The sequence below is a fragment of the Schistocerca nitens genome, chromosome 11 (genome assembly GCF_023898315.1).
Source record: "Schistocerca nitens isolate TAMUIC-IGC-003100 chromosome 11, iqSchNite1.1, whole genome shotgun sequence".
NCBI lineage: Eukaryota > Metazoa > Arthropoda > Insecta > Orthoptera > Acrididae > Schistocerca > Schistocerca nitens.
In genome coordinates this window covers 76,308,817-76,328,851 of record NC_064624.1, presented here as the reverse complement: position 1 = coordinate 76,328,851, position 20,035 = coordinate 76,308,817, and the positions used below count along the sequence as shown (strand labels likewise).

Below are 20,035 nucleotides of genomic sequence, written 5' to 3'. Positions count from 1 at the left end.
AGAAAACCTGCATTTGAAAACTAAACATCGATACATTGATCCAAACTCGAAAACTAAATAATCTCACAAAAGAAATCGACCGAAAAAAAATTCTCTTCCTTACTCTTCAAGGACCACAACTAATTGACAATGAAACCTTGCATTACGGGAACCATTGCATCTTCAAGAGAAATATACAACAAAAGGTAGCGAAAGGCATACCAATCTTTGGCATTGCATTTCTCGAACACAGATCTATCATCAATTCTGTCAAAGAAATCACACCCATCAAAAATCGACTTATGACTGTGCTCATTCAGAGCCCCAGTAAAAAATATACACTTACCAATGCTCATGGAACACACTCGGAAATACTATGAGCAAAATTCATCAAGATGACGTGAAAATACTAATAGGAGACTTCAACTCTCTATTTGTAACAGAAAAAACCTGTAGAAAAATCACTGGTACAAATTCAACACACTGAAACACTTAGTCCAACGGCACAAGTCTGGCTGACATTTGCCAACAATTCAACCACAAAAGGATGTCTTCCCACTTCAGGAAAAAACCAGTTCCCACATAACATGCTTGGCTACCAGGTGCAAGCTGCTTTCGTTCGCCTTTCGAGACTCACTGAAAGCCAGATTTTTAATTCTTTTGTAGCAGAGCTACAGGCACGCAGATACAAAGTCAATAAGGGAATCGTAAGACAACGCTCCAGCAAAATTCGTCTTGCTACTTGCAGTAACCCTTAATGTCAGAGCGAAAACCTTACGGTACTGCCAAATTCATAATGCCACTTTTGTTTTCTGCCGACATATTTGTTGTTGAGAATACATAATTTTATCTATGAAATGCCACATTTTCATAATACTTGCGAATGATACAGGAAATGAAGTAAATACAGATCTTTTCGAAGTCAAAAGTTGGTAATATCCTACTAATTTGTGTTAAAATAGGCTCAATCTTCTTACAGACACTTAATGCTTTATTAAGATAGACTGTAGTCGGGATGTTTCTGTAGTAAGCTGAATTTAACTTGTATTAGTATAGTGAATATTTTAATTGCATTTTCCATTAGTTTACTAAATGCAACAGTAATCATCAAAGAGAAATTAATCAGTAGCAGATTTTTCTTTCACGATATCTGAAACGATCTGACAATGCTAAAGTTGTTTACAAATTCTACGCCAGTAAAAACCTACTGGTTATAATGATGTCATTAAAGCAGTGTAGTTTTAAGAGTATTTTCGTCTAGAAATGAACTGCCTTGATGGTTGATCGATCAAGAGCGGGAAAGGTAAAATTTTACGAATATATGATGAGAGGGAGGACAAGTGCTCAAGAGAGGGCTTCCCTATCAATACAAGTGCCTGAGAGAAGACTTTCCTATCAATCTCCTGGATAGTTTTGTTTCTCAAATCAACAGAGTGCATTATCATGCAGAAGCATAGGTGATGTAGTTTAGTTGCTCGATTTTCTTACACTGCGACCAGAAGGTGTCTCAGTTGTTGGCAACAAATTCCAGCTGCGTTGCACACACCCCTTGGGGCAGAATTCGTAGCCCAAAACACACTTTTGGGGCTATCAGATGTAAAATATTATGTTCACACTGCTCTTTGCTTGAGTTTACGTCTCTTGGTAGGGCTCAGCTTTTCTTTTCTTCTTAGGAAGTCAACAATAAAGGTATCATAACACGTCACCAGTAACAGTACTGCATAGGAATGCTCAATCAGCTACCTGATGGCGTTGAATAATAGTCACTCCGTCGATTTTTGTTGTTTCAAATTAGAGCATGCAGTACTCCTACACCAGACTTCTGAACTTTGCCTGTTGAATGCAAATGTCGCATGATGGTAAAATGGTAATCTATAACATATCTCAGTAGTCGAGACTTCCTTGATGTGGAAAATCATTCATGCCAGAACGATCTTTGTTGAAACAGGAATATATTTTTCTGGTGTATTTTTCCCAAAAGCACTCGCTCCACACACAGTTTAAATCTTTCTTGCTGCCTCCTCTGCATTCATCCCTCTGTTATACCAAAAGTAAACGTTGTGTTGCAGATGTTACACCTTTTGCCACTTGTGACTCAATTTTACAATGCTTAACTGTAGTTCATGATTTTCAAGTATGCAAAATCTGATGCTTAACTGCAAGATGATATCTACAACTTCAAATTCGAAAATGATTGCTTAACTGCAAGATGATATCTACAACTTCAAATTCGAAAATGACAGTTGAGACACACACTGACAGCTCGTGTTCACCTGGACGGCACCGGATTTCATGCGGCAAGTGGCGTCTGGGCGGTGGCCGGAAGCCACTGCAGCGCGAGGAAACGCTCGAGCGTAAGCTGTTATGATCGTGACGCAGCCACGAGTTGTCCTGCAGGATTGTTTCTGGAATACTTGCTATTGCTGGTGGGTAGACTGTTAAGCAAATTATCTTCGATGTTCAATCAGACTCATAACTTTAGACCAAAATGTAGTAAAAAAAAAAAAAAACAACTGTTGGATATGAACAGGCAACTGTAAGTTTAGAATGCACGATGATTACCACTAGACCACAGGCTCACACAATGCGAGAAGATTTCGGAAGTACACAACACTTCACTTCCTCCTAACACTACTGCATCTTACAGTGTTGCCAGATTGTGCAGATTGCCGGACTTAGAGTTGTCAGACCACCTTCAGTGAACGACTCGAACTTAGTCTCTGTTGTGGCCGGCCAATGGTCAGTTTTTATGTCTAAGAATGTACATTAAACCTTGTTATCTTATTGCAGATGGTAGGTAGAAAACCACATCATAATATTTTAAAATTTGAACTAATGAAAGGGCAAGGGCAGCATGCAGATAGCATCTTTTTTAGTGTATACTGAACTGTACCAGTTTCTAGCTAGGTGCAGTGCTCAGAACAACATAAACTGTCTATTATTTAATTTGTCACTAATTCTGTTGAGATAATTATATGATAATTCAACTTAATTGTAGTCAAAAGTAAAGTTTCAAGGTAATATTCTGGGTCGTCATTAAATCAAGTAAAATCTCTCTCTCTCTAAAACTACAGTCTAGCTGTTATTATCTATTTAATTCAGAAAGACTGTAGTGTAAATACATTCACAAATTACAACTCATTCCAAGAACTGACTACATAAAGCAGTTATTCTCCTCTTTGAAAATTAAACTGTTTAATGATTACTTGCTACACATGAAGCACCAAGATTTTCTATTGAGCATTTGACTTACTCATTGAAAATTACTGAACCTAGTGCTAGCTGCTCCATGATTACCTCCCCCCCACCCCCCCAAAAAAAAGGAGTAATAATTATAATAAAAAACATCTTGTGGACTATTTTGGCACTAATTTCAAGTAATATTTTGTATTCTAAAAAAATGCCAGTCTAACTAACATACATTCTAATATACAAACATTAATATCTGTGAGCTAAGCATAAATTGACATTTCTCTGGCTATTGAGATGGCATGCTGTCCTTATAAGTAATTATTTAAAGGAAATGACACACTAACAACCTCTGGTCAATTCAAATATAAACATACCTGCTTCTCAGTGCTCTAAATGGGAATCGGGGACAGACTGGATGTGATTGACACTACCATTACAACTAAAACGAAGTAAAGCATACAGAAATCTTTTGTCAGCGGTAATTTTCACTCTTGAGTCATTCTGGTGTGTTGTGAGTACCCCTCAGTATTCTGTATACAGCTTAAATTTGCAGTTTAAGATTGTGTGATCAACCACTGCTGCTGATGTGCACAGAAATTTTAACATTTAACACTGAAAATCTATGAACAGACATAAGGGTATACTAACCATGTAAGAATATAAAATGTGTCAAATTGTTGATGCTGCCAAAACATTACCATGCACTTGTTACTTGTATCAACTCCATCAGGATCAAATATTTGTTTGTTAATGGAGTTATCAAATTGTGCACTTAAAAACTGTATGATTCAAAACTGCTGCAGCAGTTAATCACACCATACTTCCATTGGTGCTGAATAACACGCAGCTGCTGTTAGGGCATAGTGCATTTAGAATACTGTGGCATTCCACTACAGCCAAAGGGTTCAGAATGATCTGTTGAATTAAGTAATTGCTTCATTTTTGCTAAGGTAATCAACTGAAGAACATTGCAAGATACACACTACAGCTGTGTTCCAGTATGATCTTTAAAATTTCTTTTGCAGTTCATCTTGTGTATTTTACCAGAATGCTGTTTTCCACTTGGAATGTGTTTCTTTTTCTTTTAATCTGATTTCTATACGTGTAAACATGCCTCACTTTTATACTATGTTCCACAACTGTCCCAACTGACCTCAGTGAGCCATTTTTTCTTGGAGTAGTCTCTTTTTCCCCAGAGACTGCTTTACATTTGTGGGTGTACATTTTTTTGTGCATGGTCAAACACATTTCATTTCAAGAATCAAATCTTTATAACCCCAGAATTGATGGTACTAATAACAGTTCATATGCTTTCATCAACTCGGCTTACTATATGTCTTTCCTGTGTTACTGTAATATCAAGTCAGTGTTCCCTTTTACAGGAAATATGAGTGCAATCATGTACTAATGTACTTTAAGCAACTGGGCTATTGATTTTGTGTCCAAAACTAGAGACATGCACTGTGCTGGCTTCAACCCATCTAGCCCGTGTATCGCTGCCGGCCCATACCGGCTGTGGGCCCAGTCAGAGCAAAGAAACTGACAGGTCAGTTCACCAGCCTATTGACTTACCACCCCACTGCACTGTGTGCTCAGGGTACGGCACTGCTGAGCCCTCTGCCTATGTTGCGGGGTACCTTGCATCTCTTTGCAATGTCTTAAGATATACGAGGAGAGAATGACTCATTCACATTTAGTGCTGTGTGATTCCTGCTATGAGTCAAATCATTACTACAATAACTGTGATTATAAGGGACTCCTCCTAACAAGAATACAGTGCCTTTAACGTATGTTTGATTTGTGCTGTTTGAAAATTGAGACACATAATTAAAAGAATGTATACACAGTAAATATATTCTGTAATTGCTACTAATGCCACAAACATTCTTATAATATGTATATAGCTACTGAAACAGACTGAAATTACAAGGAAATATGCTGTTCCCCATATTTTCACATTTCTTCAGTCTAGGTAGGCGTTGTAGTCAAAGCTCTTGTTTTCGTGATTGTTGCTCATAAAGTGAATACATAAAATGCTATAATCTAAGATGTCAGTTGATGAAATGGATCACCAGTGAAAATCTGATACTGGTATTCAGTACTGTAATGAGAACTGGAAATGTAGCATCTTATTTTGATGTTAAGCTATTCGTATTATTTCTCCTGGTGAAAGGTTATGGTTTAGTGCAGATCTTTAGACAAATAAAACCACAACATTTTGAACTACAGATGTATTGAAATTGAATTGCAGAAAGTAATAGCAGTTTACTGCACTGTAAAATAAATATCACTATTTGTTGAGTGGATCCACCTGGCTGTTAGAATCATTCTTCTGTCCCTAGAAACTAAGAAACAGAATAAAAGAGTAGGCACCACAGACTTTTGTGCGTAAACAAGAACTGCAACATATAAACAAAATAATCTTTGAAATTACTATTTCTGCAAAATAAATCTTAGCAAATAGAAGTTATGCAGAATCAGCAAGTTACTAACATTTTGTGAACTGATCAGTGATGTTTTCTCATTGATAATCAGCCCTACTCGCCTAAAATTTATTTCCTTAAATGCATTTTCTGCAGGGATTATTAGCATAGACTGAGCTAATCTGAAGAATCTTGGAAACTTTTTTTCATGTACACTCCTTTATGCCAACAGCTCTGGTGGATCTTCATTTTCAGACTAAATTGCTAAGAAATATGCAATTTCATCTTTTATATTGCTTTTCCTCTTGCAAGAATCATCTACATGTATGTTATCTACCCCATTGCCACCTCAACTTTTCTTTGGTTCCATAGGGCAAGGAACACCTTCCTTGACTGAAACTGAAAACACACACACACACACACACACACACACACACACACACAGTCACACAGTCACACAATTGTGTTACACTGACAGCACAACTGCGACTTACCATCCTTTAATGCACCATACGTTCTGCACACTGTACTATGCACTTCCTGTCTTTCTTCTGGCTTTAGATTCTTCAGATTTCGAATGTTAATACAAAATATGCTGTGAAAAGATATTCATTACAAATCTTTATTTTCTCTTTCAGAAGAGATTCTGTCCTTTGCTTAAGTGCTGTGATTTCTGTCTGCAGTATAAAATAAGACCTTAACAGTAGTCTCCTTTGGTGGCAATAAATGTTTGTTAACAAGGAAGTAGAAGGAATTCATACCAGTAACTCTAGTTCCAAGGATGTTGTTGATGTAGTTTCTGGAACAGACAATTGGGAAATCATATTGTAGTACATTACCAAAACAAAAGGGAATGTTGGATGCTTCTCTGCTTGAAGCTTATGAGTGATGCATTAAAGCTTCGAGAGGAAATGAATCAAAGCCATAGTTAGCCTCTGTTCCAGCCTTGTAATTGATGCATTTGATTGCATACTGATAATGTGACTATGAACTCCTCCATGACATTTGCCACAGACTCTGTTATATCAACAATAGTATTCAAACTGATATCCATTTTGGACTTTACTGTTCTGGTGACAAGTTTTCTTAAACTAGTTTTTTTAAGTAATTCATGATGTTCGTTGAAGTTATTAGTGTGAGTGTTTGTGACACAAATTGTTTGATAAATTTCTCGTCAGCTAACATGTATCTTAGCATTGTTACAATGCAGTGTGGTGTACAGAAAAGCCGCTTGAATGGCGGTTTTGTTGATTTGATATTAGCTGCGTGGTCTATTACAAATATTCCGCCTTCTAAATAAGTGCCAGAAATTCCATAACTTTGTAATTAAGATAAAATTTTTCTTTGAGTATTAACACCAGATTTAACATCTTCGAAAAGAAATCCCAACCTGCATGAAATATGATTTAATCTGGATTTCAGGAGTCATATAGTGACCAGTAATGGTAACGTATTCAGTTTTAGTGTATTCGTCAGACCATTAATCCATTTCAGAGTCACATGCATTGGTTGTCAAGCTACTTTTGGTTTCCTGCTTTGATTTTTTTTTTTTTAGTTTCCTCAGAAATATTGTTATATTGTTGACAGATGAAGAAGGACATTAACATTTATGCAGAGAGATTTTGCATACTTTACACATATACCTGAAAAGTCCTGACATAAGTTCCTGAACCCCTCAGCTTTGACAGTATTATGGGAACATAGATCCTGTGCATAGAGTCATACGCAGCTACTAATGCTATTAGATTTTGTTCTTGAAGATGGCAATGAAGTGTTTCTGTGTCTCAAGTGTTTCTCAGTTTTAATGCATTTGCACTTTTGTGCAGCCTAATTCTTACTTAATAAACAGGTTAAGAAATGAACAACAGACCTTACTGATTCAATGATTCGGTATGATTCCTGACACAGTGTCAGTGGTGTCAAGGATGTTGAACAGTAACATGTTAAGAGACCATTTGTAATATATCTGGAATGTCTTCATGCTCAAACTCTATTAATCTGAGCTGTCTGATTGATTTGTGTGTCACTTGGCAAAACAATACATCCATGGTGTGGAACAATGTAGTAGTGGAGATGAGCCCAACAGATTATAGATTTTGGCTATGTCCCTTTTACAGAATAGGGACTGAATTGTCTTCCTGGTGATTTTTGACATGTGATTAGCATGCACCTTACCCGTATAGTTAGTTGCAAAACTTTTTTTTTTTAGAGGAAATGTTTATATTGCAACCACACCACTATTGTTAACAAGTAATCAGTAGATTATAATGTAAATAATAAAATTTTAGTAAAATACTACATAAACGGGAATTTGATAGTTTTGTGCCTACATAGTACTTGCACTTTGAAGGAAAAGTGGTCATTAAACAAGAGAAAATATTAGCATTGGAGGGTTCTGTAAAAACAAGTGGGACAGTCCCACTTTTCTCTATTAGAATGTCCCTAGATTGCATCATAGTGTCATGTAACTGAAAGCCAGAAAGTTCATTTCGGTGTTTAGGATTTGATTTTCTACTACTTGAAATAAGTCTTTTGAAGAACGTATGTTATATCTTCTCAAAATAGGCAAATCAAGAAACTCCTTCCAACTCCGTGTTCTGTTAGAACAATAAATCTATTGTGCACCATTAAAGCATTTTTATTTGAATTTCAGGTGTAATATTACATACAACATTCACACTAACAGCCCATAGTTAATCAAACTAAGAATGTTGTGATACTAAATGTTGATAGTCAGTATATAAGAAGTTGTCCTTTGATTTGGTATTAAGTTTGTTCTTACGTTTGCCAAAATACTACAATGTCCATTACTTAGATTATAAGTGACTTCTGCATAATATCCTGTGTGGAGTTTCAACACGTAAAGGCCTCTTTCACTTCATCAAACTACACTGAAGTGCCAAGGAAACTGGTATAGGCATGCATGTTCAAATAAAGAGATTTGTAAACAGGCAGAATACAGAGCTGCAGTTGCCAGCACCTATACGAGACATCAAGTGTCTGGTGCAGTTGTTAGTGCAGTTACTGCTGCTACAATGGAAGGCTGTCAAGAATTGAATGAGTTTGAACATTACAGTCAGTGCATGAGCAATGAGACATGGCATCTCGGAGGTAGCAATGAACTGGGGATTTTCCTGTATGACCATTTCACGAGTGTACTGTGAATATCAGGTATCTGGTAAAACATGAAATCTCAAATGCCTCTGAGGTCAGAAAAAGATCCTTCAAGAATGGGACAAACGAAGACTGAAGAGAATCATTCAGCATGACAGAAGTGCAACCCTTCTGCAAATTGCAGCAGATTTCAGTGCTGGGCCATGAACAAGTGCGAACCATTAAATGAAACATCATTGATATGGGATTTTGGAGCTGAGGGCCCATTTATGTACCCTTGATGACTACACAACATAAAGCTTTACAGCTCACTTGGGCCTCTCGGCACCAAAATTGGACTGTTGATGAAACATGTTGTCTGGTCAGACGAATCTTGTTTCAAATTGTATTGAGCATATGGATGTGTATGGGTATGGAGATAACCTCATGCATCTGTGGACTCTCCATGTCAGCAAGGGACTGTTCAAGCTGGTGGAGGCTCTGTAATGGTGTGGGGCGTGTACAGTTGTAATGATATGGGACCCCTGATAGGTCTAGATAAGACTGTGATGGGTGGGTGACACATGCGTAAGCATCCTGTCTGATTACCAGCATCCATTCATGTCCATTGTGCATTCATATGGATTTGGGCAATTCCAGCAGGACAAAGTGACGCACCAAACATCAAGAATTGCTACAGTGTGGCTCCAGGAACAGTCTCCTGATTTTAAACACTTCTGCTGGCCACCAAACTCCCCAGACATGAGCGTATGTGGGATGCCTCGCAGAGTGCTGTTCAGATGAGATGTCCACCTCCTCGTACTCTTACGCATTTGTGGACAGCCCTGTAGGATTCGTGGTGTCAATTCCCTCCAGCACTACTTCAAACATTGGTCTAGTCCATGCAGTGATGTGTTGCGGCATTTCTGCGAGTTCGCAGGGACCATACACGATACTAGGCATATGTACCAGTTTCTTTGGTTCTTCAGTGTATCTTAAATGAATTACTGTTAAAATCAGGTATTGTAAACATATCCCTTGTTTATTACCATCATATTGCATTTTAGCAGCATTTTCAGAGGTTCATGAGAGTCACAGTGTACACATTATTACAGATTGTTGATTCAATTGTGACTCTCTGACTAGCATGCACAATATATCTCCTAGCTCATGGATGTGGTAGTAGGTGCCTTTCTAAGTGGCAAATTGTAGTTACAGCCTGTAAGAGTTGTACGTGTTCTCATACACATTCCCTATCAAAAAAGGGATGTATACATTAGGGGAGGATTAAACAAAATGAAACTACATGGTTTGTGAGGGTATGTGTTGTTGTTTAGGTGCTTACAGAATTGAGTCAAATTTACAGAGAGGTTGTATATGCTCTGGGGCAACTATGAAATCTGGGAAAAACCTGGTAATTTTTTAGAATTCTTGGAATTTTTCATTGTTTTAGTACTCAGTTAAATGTTTGCAATTTTAACTGGTGAGAACCAATAAACAGCAAAATGTGTCAAAGGTTTTACGATGAAGACTGTGGTATACTTCATAACAATAAACTGCTGCCAATGAGCGTGACATCACAATTGTTTACATTAATTTCGTTAGAGCAGTTGCCAGGAGGCTCACATGCATTCAGTTACATTGCTTATGGGCAGTACCTTTTCCCACTTCTGGCTACTTGAAGAGTGGCAGTTCATGTATCATCAGTAGTAACAAGTGGCCAGATGCTACCTAGAAAACTTTTTCTGGCATGCCCAAGCTGCCAGATTTGTGCATGCGTAGAGCAGTCTGGGTTGTAGTGGGGTGAGGGTTAGTCTCCACATGAGCCGTGTTTACATTTATTGATTTTGCTGTTTTCTTCTCATTTACAGTTCTCATGTCAAATGAAAATAAAATGGGTTTCTTTGACTGGTAACTGGCAAGTGAATTAAAATACATTCACATAATTATGGAAGGCTAAAATATGTTATTAGTTTCCATGGTTTTGGGCAGTCAAGCATTAATCACCTTCCAGGACAATGAAGTTATTTTTGTCAGCTTGTTAAATAAACATGGCTTTTACTAATCTTTTCTACAGAGACAGTCAATTTAATGGAAACAAAGTGTTTCATTCCACACAATTGGCTAGTTTCATCTGTTCACCGACTGATGGCCTTAGATGATAAGGTCCATAGTTCTTAGAGCCATTTGAACTGTTCACTGAATTTCAAGTGTACATTTTTATCTTCTGTCATGTATGGCATTATGCCATAATAAAGAACCAAACATGAGATAATGCAGTACTGGTACTCAAAGAAAATTTGCATCCTGAAAACTGCAGTGAAAAGCTTAATATCAGGCTGGGCGTCCTATTCCATTGTTAATCTGAACATTGAATGTGCACTTTAAGCAGAGTTATGCATTTTAGTATGGTTTACAAAATTCTGATGCTCCAGTATCATCTGATGTTCTATTTCTTTTATGATGTCAATGTACACACACACACACACACACACACACACACACACACACACACACACACTCTTACATGCAAGCTTCCTATGTGATAATAGTTGCCCATGCACTGTAACGGGTGTTTTCTGTCACTTTCTGGCAACTGCTGAAATGAACCTATTTCTAACAGGTCACAGGAAAATATTGTGAATGGTACCTTGAAAAGTGTACTTTCAAAGTAAATTTCTTTTTGCGCAAGATGAATTATGTTACATGTCAGGATGTGCAATGAATTTCTTAAATCGCAGGGCATTGACTCTCATTTAAAACTTGACAATTGAGGACTAGCCACTTAGAAGAATTTTGTGCCCAGAAAACCAGACATTAATGTCATTATGTAAAATTTTACTTTCACATTTGCGTTATTTATCTTAAAATGTAACACATGCAAAAAGACCAATATTATATGTGGGAGCTTAGCTTTTCTTGTAGCTGCATTACGTACATTAATTTAAACCGTTAACTTTTCCTATTTGTGTGTTAATGCTACTTAACAGTGATACTGCTATTGGCTGACTACATCACATGTGGTATGCTCTGAATATTTGCTGTCATTCGCTGGTGAGATCACGTGATATAAGCTATGATTGGCTTAAAAAAGCACAATTCAATCTTGATTTCAATGCTTCAGAAACTAACGTGCTGTGTTTGGTGAAATTTGAATTTATACATGAATAATACAAATATGAAAATATGCAGCATAAAATTTGCTTCACATCAGATATTTCCAAAATCTTTTTTGAGAGTTTTTTCGTTCTCTGAAATGCCGGGAAGTTCTGCCTGGTGTATAAAACCTTTATCATTCAAAGGATTGATATTTTTACAGTTCTGAGTGAAAGTATACTGTCACTTATCATGGAAAAAGTGTATTTTTCACCTTCGAAGAAGTGTATTTGAACATTGGGAAAAGTGCCTCTTCAACAGCGAAATCCAGGAAAAATCCAAGAATATTTTTATTTATTTTTTGTTTACTTTTCTGCTTATAGACCCTGAAACAACTTTGTGGTATAAGTACACTTACCAGTATGACATTTCACCCCATCTGGCCTGGATGCAGCGACCTGTTTGTTTTGGAAGAACATCATAAAGCTGTTGTATCATATCCTGAAGCAAGCTGGCCCACAACAGCTGTAACCTAGTCCTTGGTATATAAGGCCTCGATGGAGTTGACATCTGAGCTGGTCCCCACACATTGTGTTTAAGACAGATCTGAGGATGTTGCTCGCCACAGGAGTACTTCAATCTCACGAAGACAGTCCAGAGGCACATTCCATGTATAGACAAACTTTTTACTTTTGTAAAATGGTGCCATAAGACTGTAGGTTGGGTTTTAACACATGACACAGTATTTCTGTGACATACCGTTGTGCTGTCAGAGTTCCCTCAGTCATTACCAGCCATGACTTACGTCATACCCATTGGCTCCTCACTCCCTGACAGCAGGAGTAACACCATTGTGCCTTTCTAAAATATCAGAGGACTGAGACCTTTTCCCAGGTTGCCACCATACTCACCAACGAGAGCCATGTGGGGTAGTGCAGAAATGTAATTCATTGCTTTATACAATGTGACACTGTTCATCATCAGACCATGTTTCCTGGTCACAGCACTCCTCCAAATGCAGCTGTTTGTGTTATGGTGTTACTGGCAGTCTACACATAGAGCAGTAATTCCATAGTCGAGCTGCTGCTAGTCTCTGACAAGTGGTGCTAGATGACACAGAATGATGTAGGGAGTCCATTATTTGTTCTTGGATGGCAGATGCTGATGGGAAGCATCTATGAGTGCTGCTTGTGCAATACAGTGATTCTTCCTTGTGGTGGTTAGACTTCATCGACTGGAACCTTGGAAGTATACCTGCCTCTCATTACCATGCAGTCCAGCATCAGGTAATTATTGCGTCTGAATGCAGCACAAATTTTAAAATTGCATAGTTTGATAAGCTAACCAAATGGAGGCCCACAAAGGCACCTCATAGTCATCACTCAGCATCTTGCAATGTTCTTGCCTGTTATATACCCTACCAGGCCAGTTAACACTAGTAAACCTGATCAACACTATTGTACTCCGATGGCTGTTATACTTGTCACAGAAAAATAAAAATTAATCATTAACGTACCTGCTGGTAGCATGTACTTTTTTCACTTTTCTTCCATTGACTCAAAGTATATGGCTCACTCCATTGTTGGGAAACATTACTTCACTCACTCAGACATTAACTGCTCACAAATTGAAGATTTGTTCTCCATGTACACTTTGAACGTATTCCACACATGTATTCAAAACTGTAAAAGCTGGTGACTAGATTCATATGGTGAATTCGTACTGATACAGGGTGTAAGCAGTAATAGTTTCCAATGTACCATAGCAGTATAGGAGAAGTAATGATAAAACAATTTGAGCTAGGACATTTGTGCTCACTCAGACCAGGAAAAATCCTCAATTTGTCTCACAAGAACCTCCTAAGCCACAGAGCACGCACACAACATGCGACTTGAATATCCTCTGATTTTCGTCTATGTCCAGGTTAGATGGCTATTCCATTATCATAGTTAATTTAAAATTCCTGTGAGCATAATGAAAGGAAAAAGGGTTTTGTAAACATTATGCAAAAACATATTATATTTATAATTAGATGTAAACTTAACTTCTACTAGCCCAACAGTTTCATAGTAAAGCAACCAGAAAACAAAACAATTTTATAATTAATTGTGTGCCATTATTTCATAATATTTTGTGCTAAGAATTATATGAACATCAGTTTTGCATCTTTAAAGTGCAAGAGCAATAGGTTTTAATATTAAAGGATGGTTTTTGACAAAATCTCCTGTGGTAGCATACGCACTGTAGCTTAGTGTGTTTGTAGGCAAATGTGAGGCTGTTTCTTGTCTTGATAGACCACAAGTGCCCTATTTCAGTGAGTTTGTCTGACTTCCCATACACTATTCTGATACATTGTAAACAGTTACTCTTTACTTCCTGTATATTATTGCGTGTTACAAAGGTAGTTAATTTTAGACCATGGAAATGACCAAAAGTATAATCACTATGTGGTGTGTGATTTGTCTTAATGCTGTATCTGTACATGCTATATAATTCCACATCCATACTCTGCAAGCCACCTGACGGTGTGTGACAGAGGGTACCTGCAGTACCTCTATTGGTTCTCCCTTCTATTCCAGTCTCGTATTGTTCGAGGAGAGGAGGATGTTGGTATGCCTCTGGGTGGTCTCTAATCTCTCTGATTTTATCCTCGTGGTCTCTTCACGCGATATATGTAGGAGATTCCAGATGATGCATTGCATAGGAGGGAACCAGCCACCTGAGCTTCTCCACCATATAGCATCTGCAAAGCCTCAAAAGTGCAGTTAATGCTGAGGTACATATTGCTGTGCCACATGTAGATAGATGGTACAACTGCTCCTACCCGTAGTTCTGATTTCAATAGACTGGAAGTATGTTAAAAATAAACCAAATAGACAAATTGTGAATGTAAAAAGTGTGTGTTGTTGAGCAACCCATAACACAGTTTAATATGAAAAAGATAGTGACTTTGAACGCTATCTCCAAAAATCCTACAGCCTAGTCATATTATATAGTTACGGTTTAACTGGCAGTAAATTAAGACGAAAGCAAGTGTGTGCCAAAGGCAGCAAAAGAGAACTGTTACTTCATCAGTGTAAAGTCTTGGTGAATAGTGTTGGTCTTCTCCAAGATAAAGATTGATGTTCAGGAAGGAAGAGCCGATGCCCAAAAACTGCCACAACTACCTATCTTTTCTCCAGAAATTGAAGACTAAGAGACTTCAGTGGGCATGACATTTGACTTGCATGCCTGAGCATATTTTTACCTAACTGACAGATTTTGCAACTACTTGTTGAAGTAAGTTTTTAAAATGACTGGATAGAACACAGATAACACTGTTGCTGGAAGCAGGATGTCATGTCAGAACGTAAATTTAAAGGTCTATAAATTCCATGACGTACAATACAAAAGTGAAGGAACTGTCTAATTCTCAGCAAAGACCGATGTGTGTTGTAGCATTGGGATGACATCATGTCTGTATATGGTAGTAAATGATGCATCAGCAAATTGGCTTAGTTACATTTTCCTTTGAACAGAAGAATGGAATCATTTAAAATTATGATGACATTCATAAGAACAAAGCCATGTAAATGTCAACTGACTTTATCGAGGAGGATAAAGAACCAAATTGGGAACCAGAAGGTGCTGAGAATTCTGCGTGCATTCAGTATATATACATACTGCATGTGGAGTAAAAGTATGTCATTTGCTAATTGTAGAAGGTGAATGATGCATTACAGTTCATTAAGCATCGTGTTATTGCACTTTTCTTATCTTTAGTTATTTGCAGGCCGTCAGGAGTAGAATCTGAGCAGTTGTAGCTATATGTATAACAATACTTCCTGTTACTTGATATAAATTTTTTTGTGTACTACATGTTTGTCATGGCTGCCTAAAATTCACATTTATTAGAAGTGTAAATTATTTTAGTGGACATAAGTTGACATAGTCCCTGCCCTAAAAAGGAATACATCCTGCTCTCTTGTATTTTCAGACACAGACTAGGCATGCTGCCTTAGGGAAACATTGAATATATTTTGTTTTTAATTATATAGTTCAGGATCAACTTGCACAAATATTATAACCAGCTTTGACTTACGATCAAGCAAGTGTGACCATGCCTTCCCCAGTCCTTGAATTGAATTGACTTAATTGCTTAAACATAGTCCTACACTTTCACTTGTACTGCACATTTAGGTGCTTCTTGACATATTTCTTGTTATCTAATAATATCCAAATGTGAAAGAAGCAATAAATCCTAAGGACTGACTAGGAGTTTGTAGCACAGCATTTAGTCCCTTAGACAGAAGGGCACACAATACAGTCTTATTATGTTAATTTTCACTTGTTATTCATCATGGTCTGCTAGTATGTTAACAATGAGTTTTTTGAGACTGAGCTGTTTCTACGAAAATCTTACGAATTTGGGTGTGGAAAATTTACTATTTGAATCAATTTGTAACAGTAGAATTATGTTTCCAACTCATTATTTTCCCAGTTTAACATCGCTATCAGCAGACATGATGAAGTCAGAAGAGCTGGCCTGGGTAGTGCTGCAGAAACCTGACATGGAAGTCACATGTAGCATATAGTATGGGTAGATCCACTGACAGGGGTGTTTACCTACGGGCAGCTGTAAGCCGAATAGGCCAGTGCTTACACTGAGTTCAACTGTTGTTCCCATTGCCTTGCACATCATGCTGAGTGTTGTTTAGTGATCAGCTGACAGCCTCCCATGCCAGCTGCATGCTGAGTTATCCCCATGCAAATCTCTACGATGGTTCAGACTTTCCATTTCCTGTAGACTGATTTATGGCGAGTTTTAATTTCCTCATACATGGTATATTCTTTAGTCATTGTTGAGCCCATTTGAGCCTGTTAAATGTTCACACCTATAGTGTAATGTAGAAGTGTTGCCACACCAGTGCAAATACTAAAATGGTGACGAGGAACGTTCTTATGTATTTGATGCCCCTATATTTTGTTTCCCTTTTCCCCAGGGTTAATTTTGGGCCACCATGGACGCAGCATGTGTGCAATACTGGCAGGAATACAAAAGAAGCAGCAGAAAATGACGACAGCACTAATGAACAAGAACGTAGAGTTGCTTCAAGAGCAGTAGACTACACCAATGGTACAGGTTTTTTTCTCTACCCACAAAGCCCATGGTGCTGTTTGTTGGTTTTGGTCATCACCACAAGTACCCTAGGCTGTAATATGTGGCCTTTATTGCCGATTTTCAAGGTCTCTTGTGTAAGTGTAGTTTTGTGTGTCCCAGATGTGCTGTCTCTTATACAGATTTGCTGATTCGGGTTGTGATTGTCTACTTAGTGCATGATTCTGAAATTCAGACTAGGGCATTAACTTTGCCCAAAGTTTCTTTAGACAACATTGCCCAGATTATGGACTCATTTTGGATGACGATGGTAGCAAGGGATGTCCTTTCTGATAATTGGTGGGAGTGCAGTTAGGTGAGTATGGTAAATGACCCCTGGTGCCCTGCAGATGTCCTGGCCTGCAATTATTAGTGACATCAAATGTCTCATGTGGACTTCTGGGGCTTGTGCACAGAACCAGGCTGCATCAGCTACTGCGCCACTCTCTTTTTTGTCCAAACCAGAGCACCCTTGGGACAGGGGGCACGCCACTTTTGTGTGTCTTGTTTTGGACAGTAATATGATAGTTCATGATCATTGCATTGTCCAATTTCCTTGATCATTGCATTGTCCAATTTCCTGCACATAGCCGAGCTGCCCTACACAATTTCAATTACCACTGTTCAGGAATTGTTGATTATTTTTGCCATTGAGAGTTCCTACAGGACCCTGGTATCCAATAATAGTAGGGAATTTGTGTTGCAGGAGTTCGAGGTCTTTTGCATCTGCAGCGGGATTGAGTATCTCACCACCACACCATTTCACCTGACATCTAACTCAGACATGGGGTGCTCTGTGCGTACATTTAAGTTCCACATGAAGCAATCGGTGTATTTCTCTTTCCACAACAATGCATTGTCAAGCTTTCTGTCTACATACCGGGTGACATCAGACAACAGACGCAATCTGGCAGAATGTTTGCATGGGCACACGCCATGGGGCTTCTGTAATTGTTGCACCCAGAGTATCGTGCTGTGTTTTCTTCTTAGCCTTCTGTTTGGCTCCAGTTCTTCAACCACTGGCAGGGGTGGCTGCTGGGTATTGTGCTGGGGCACAAAAGTTGGCAGTTGTTTGTGATGGATGCCAGTAGGGACAGCAGACCTGTCATGCAAATCAGTTGTGACTTCACCCAGTCATGACTTCACCACCACCACTCTTCTGGTCTGCCAGGTGACTAGGTGGTCATGACATTGCTCAATGTGTGGACTCTCACTTGCAGCTGTGTGCTTTCCCATTGTCCCCCCTCCACACCGGCTGCTGTTCTCCCATTACCTACAGCCTTCGGCCTAGTGAAGTATGCACCTGCATCTGCTAATGTGGAGCCGATGGATTTTGATCCACTCCTCCTCCTCCTCCTCCTCCTCCTCCTCCTCCTCTGCTTTCACCTGTGCCTCCACCTGCTGCTGGTGGACCCCTGGTGGCTCCTCAATTCAGTGCTATTCTGCTGGAATCAGTGATGTTTGCATTGCCTGTTTTATGAGTTCAGTCCAATGCTGGGTTCTCTTGTTCTGCACTAGACATAGTGGTCAAAGCCTGGCTATTGTCAGTCTCACTTGCCTTTCTTGGGGGGAGGGTTTAGTATTCCCACTAGTGGATGTTGTGATAGAGACAGATGCCCTTGCCTGGATAACACCCCATGGATAACACCCCATGGAACCCACCATGGAGGACACATGCAGTGGAGGGTATGGGCGGATCCAACTTTGTGGACAGCTGTGAGCCAAGTGAGGCAGTACTTGCACTGAGTTCATCTACCATGGACCTTGCCCTTATGTTGAATGTTGTTCCTTAGTGCTAAGCTGACAGCCGCCCATGCCAGATGCATGCTGAGTTATCCCCATGCTTGTCTCTGTGAGGATTCATTTCTGTTTTTTGTAGATTGACTAGCATGATGAGTTTTTGTTTCCTCTCATGGGGTTCTTTTCCCCGGTAATTATTGAGCCGTTGTTTGCCCATGTAGTGCCCACACCAATAGTGTATTGTAGCTGTGTTGTAATGCCAGTGAAGCTACTAAGCACAATTTGAATCTTTTTAAGAAATCTACGTTGAACTTTTGTAATAGGTTGCTCAGCAGTGAATTTAGATTCCTCATTAAGAATTGAAATATCCCAGTCGGAATCCATAGATTTTCAACATTTATAAAGGAAATACTTTTGAGTAGCATCCAAGAAATACATGGATTTGTGTTATAATCTGTACCAAAAATTGCTTATTTCAATGCTTAACCTCATATTTATCATCTACACGTTTAGCAATACCTGTTTTCATAATGTGTGAATAAAGAAATGATTCTAGCTCACAACTAAGTACAGTAAATTCTTATTGTGCCGATAGCATAACCAACTAAAAGTTGTCTATGGAATATAATTGAAAAGAATGATGACATTAGCAGGAATTTTTGAGTAGCTGATGTTAAGTTACATAATTTGTGTATCTTGTTTGTGGATGTTACTTACTGCTAAACACTTTGCATGACTATCACAGTAAGTTCTTGTGGGACCATAATTATATGGGTAGCTTTGTCTCTACAATAATTTGAAATTTGTCTTCAATAATTCGTTAGTGTTAAAAAATGTTGATTTCCCATGTATAATGATGACAATACACAACATTTTAAATGAAACCAACAGCGAGATTGCATGTTTTTTCTTTGACTAAGGATATAGTACCAAAAACTAGGGTTCTAAACACAACAGTGTATTTTAATTTTCGTATTAATGCTCTTCAATTTGTGCAGGGTTTGGAATTTGATGACTGTCTTCATGAATGTGACCCCTTGGATATAAGAGATAAGGAGGTAAGCCATACATCCTTAATCTAAGGATATTATCTAACTTTTATTCTGACTTCAAGCTGCCATATAGTTATTTACTTAGTAGATAAAATTACATTTAAGTGGAAAAATGTGGATGATGTATTGGCTACTATCTAAGATGGTTTGAAACCATGGAAATTTGAAATAGTCTTTTTGTTGCATCTGCAGACTCAGCTGATAAGAGAACCAAAAAATCAATGTGTGCTGTGAAATAACATTTGTTTATGACTGTAAATAAATAACTATATAAACATTTTATGAATATCAATGAGAATTTCAATTTATGTTTGCCTTTCCAT

The 20,035-nt window shown here is 38.3% G+C and overlaps 2 protein-coding genes across 7 annotated transcripts in view; both read left to right on the top strand.

Annotated features, from left to right (window-relative positions):
* LOC126212861 (zinc finger protein 83-like) overlaps positions 1 to 20,035 on the top strand; it is a 1,762,073-nt gene that overhangs the window by 88,243 nt on the left and 1,653,795 nt on the right. The window lies entirely within an intron of this gene.
* Positions 1 to 20,035, top strand: part of LOC126212867 (zinc finger protein 726-like) — a 196,359-nt gene that overhangs the window by 87,585 nt on the left and 88,739 nt on the right. For 2 of the 3 annotated variants that reach the window (XM_049940355.1, XM_049940357.1), the window contains exon 6: positions 19,659 to 19,718. In XM_049940355.1, coding sequence (XP_049796312.1) covers positions 19,659 to 19,718 — 60 coding nt within the window. Of the gene's footprint in view, positions 1 to 16,797; positions 16,900 to 19,658; positions 19,719 to 20,035 lie in introns of those variants that run through there. The other variant, XM_049940356.1, reaches the window with a different exon arrangement.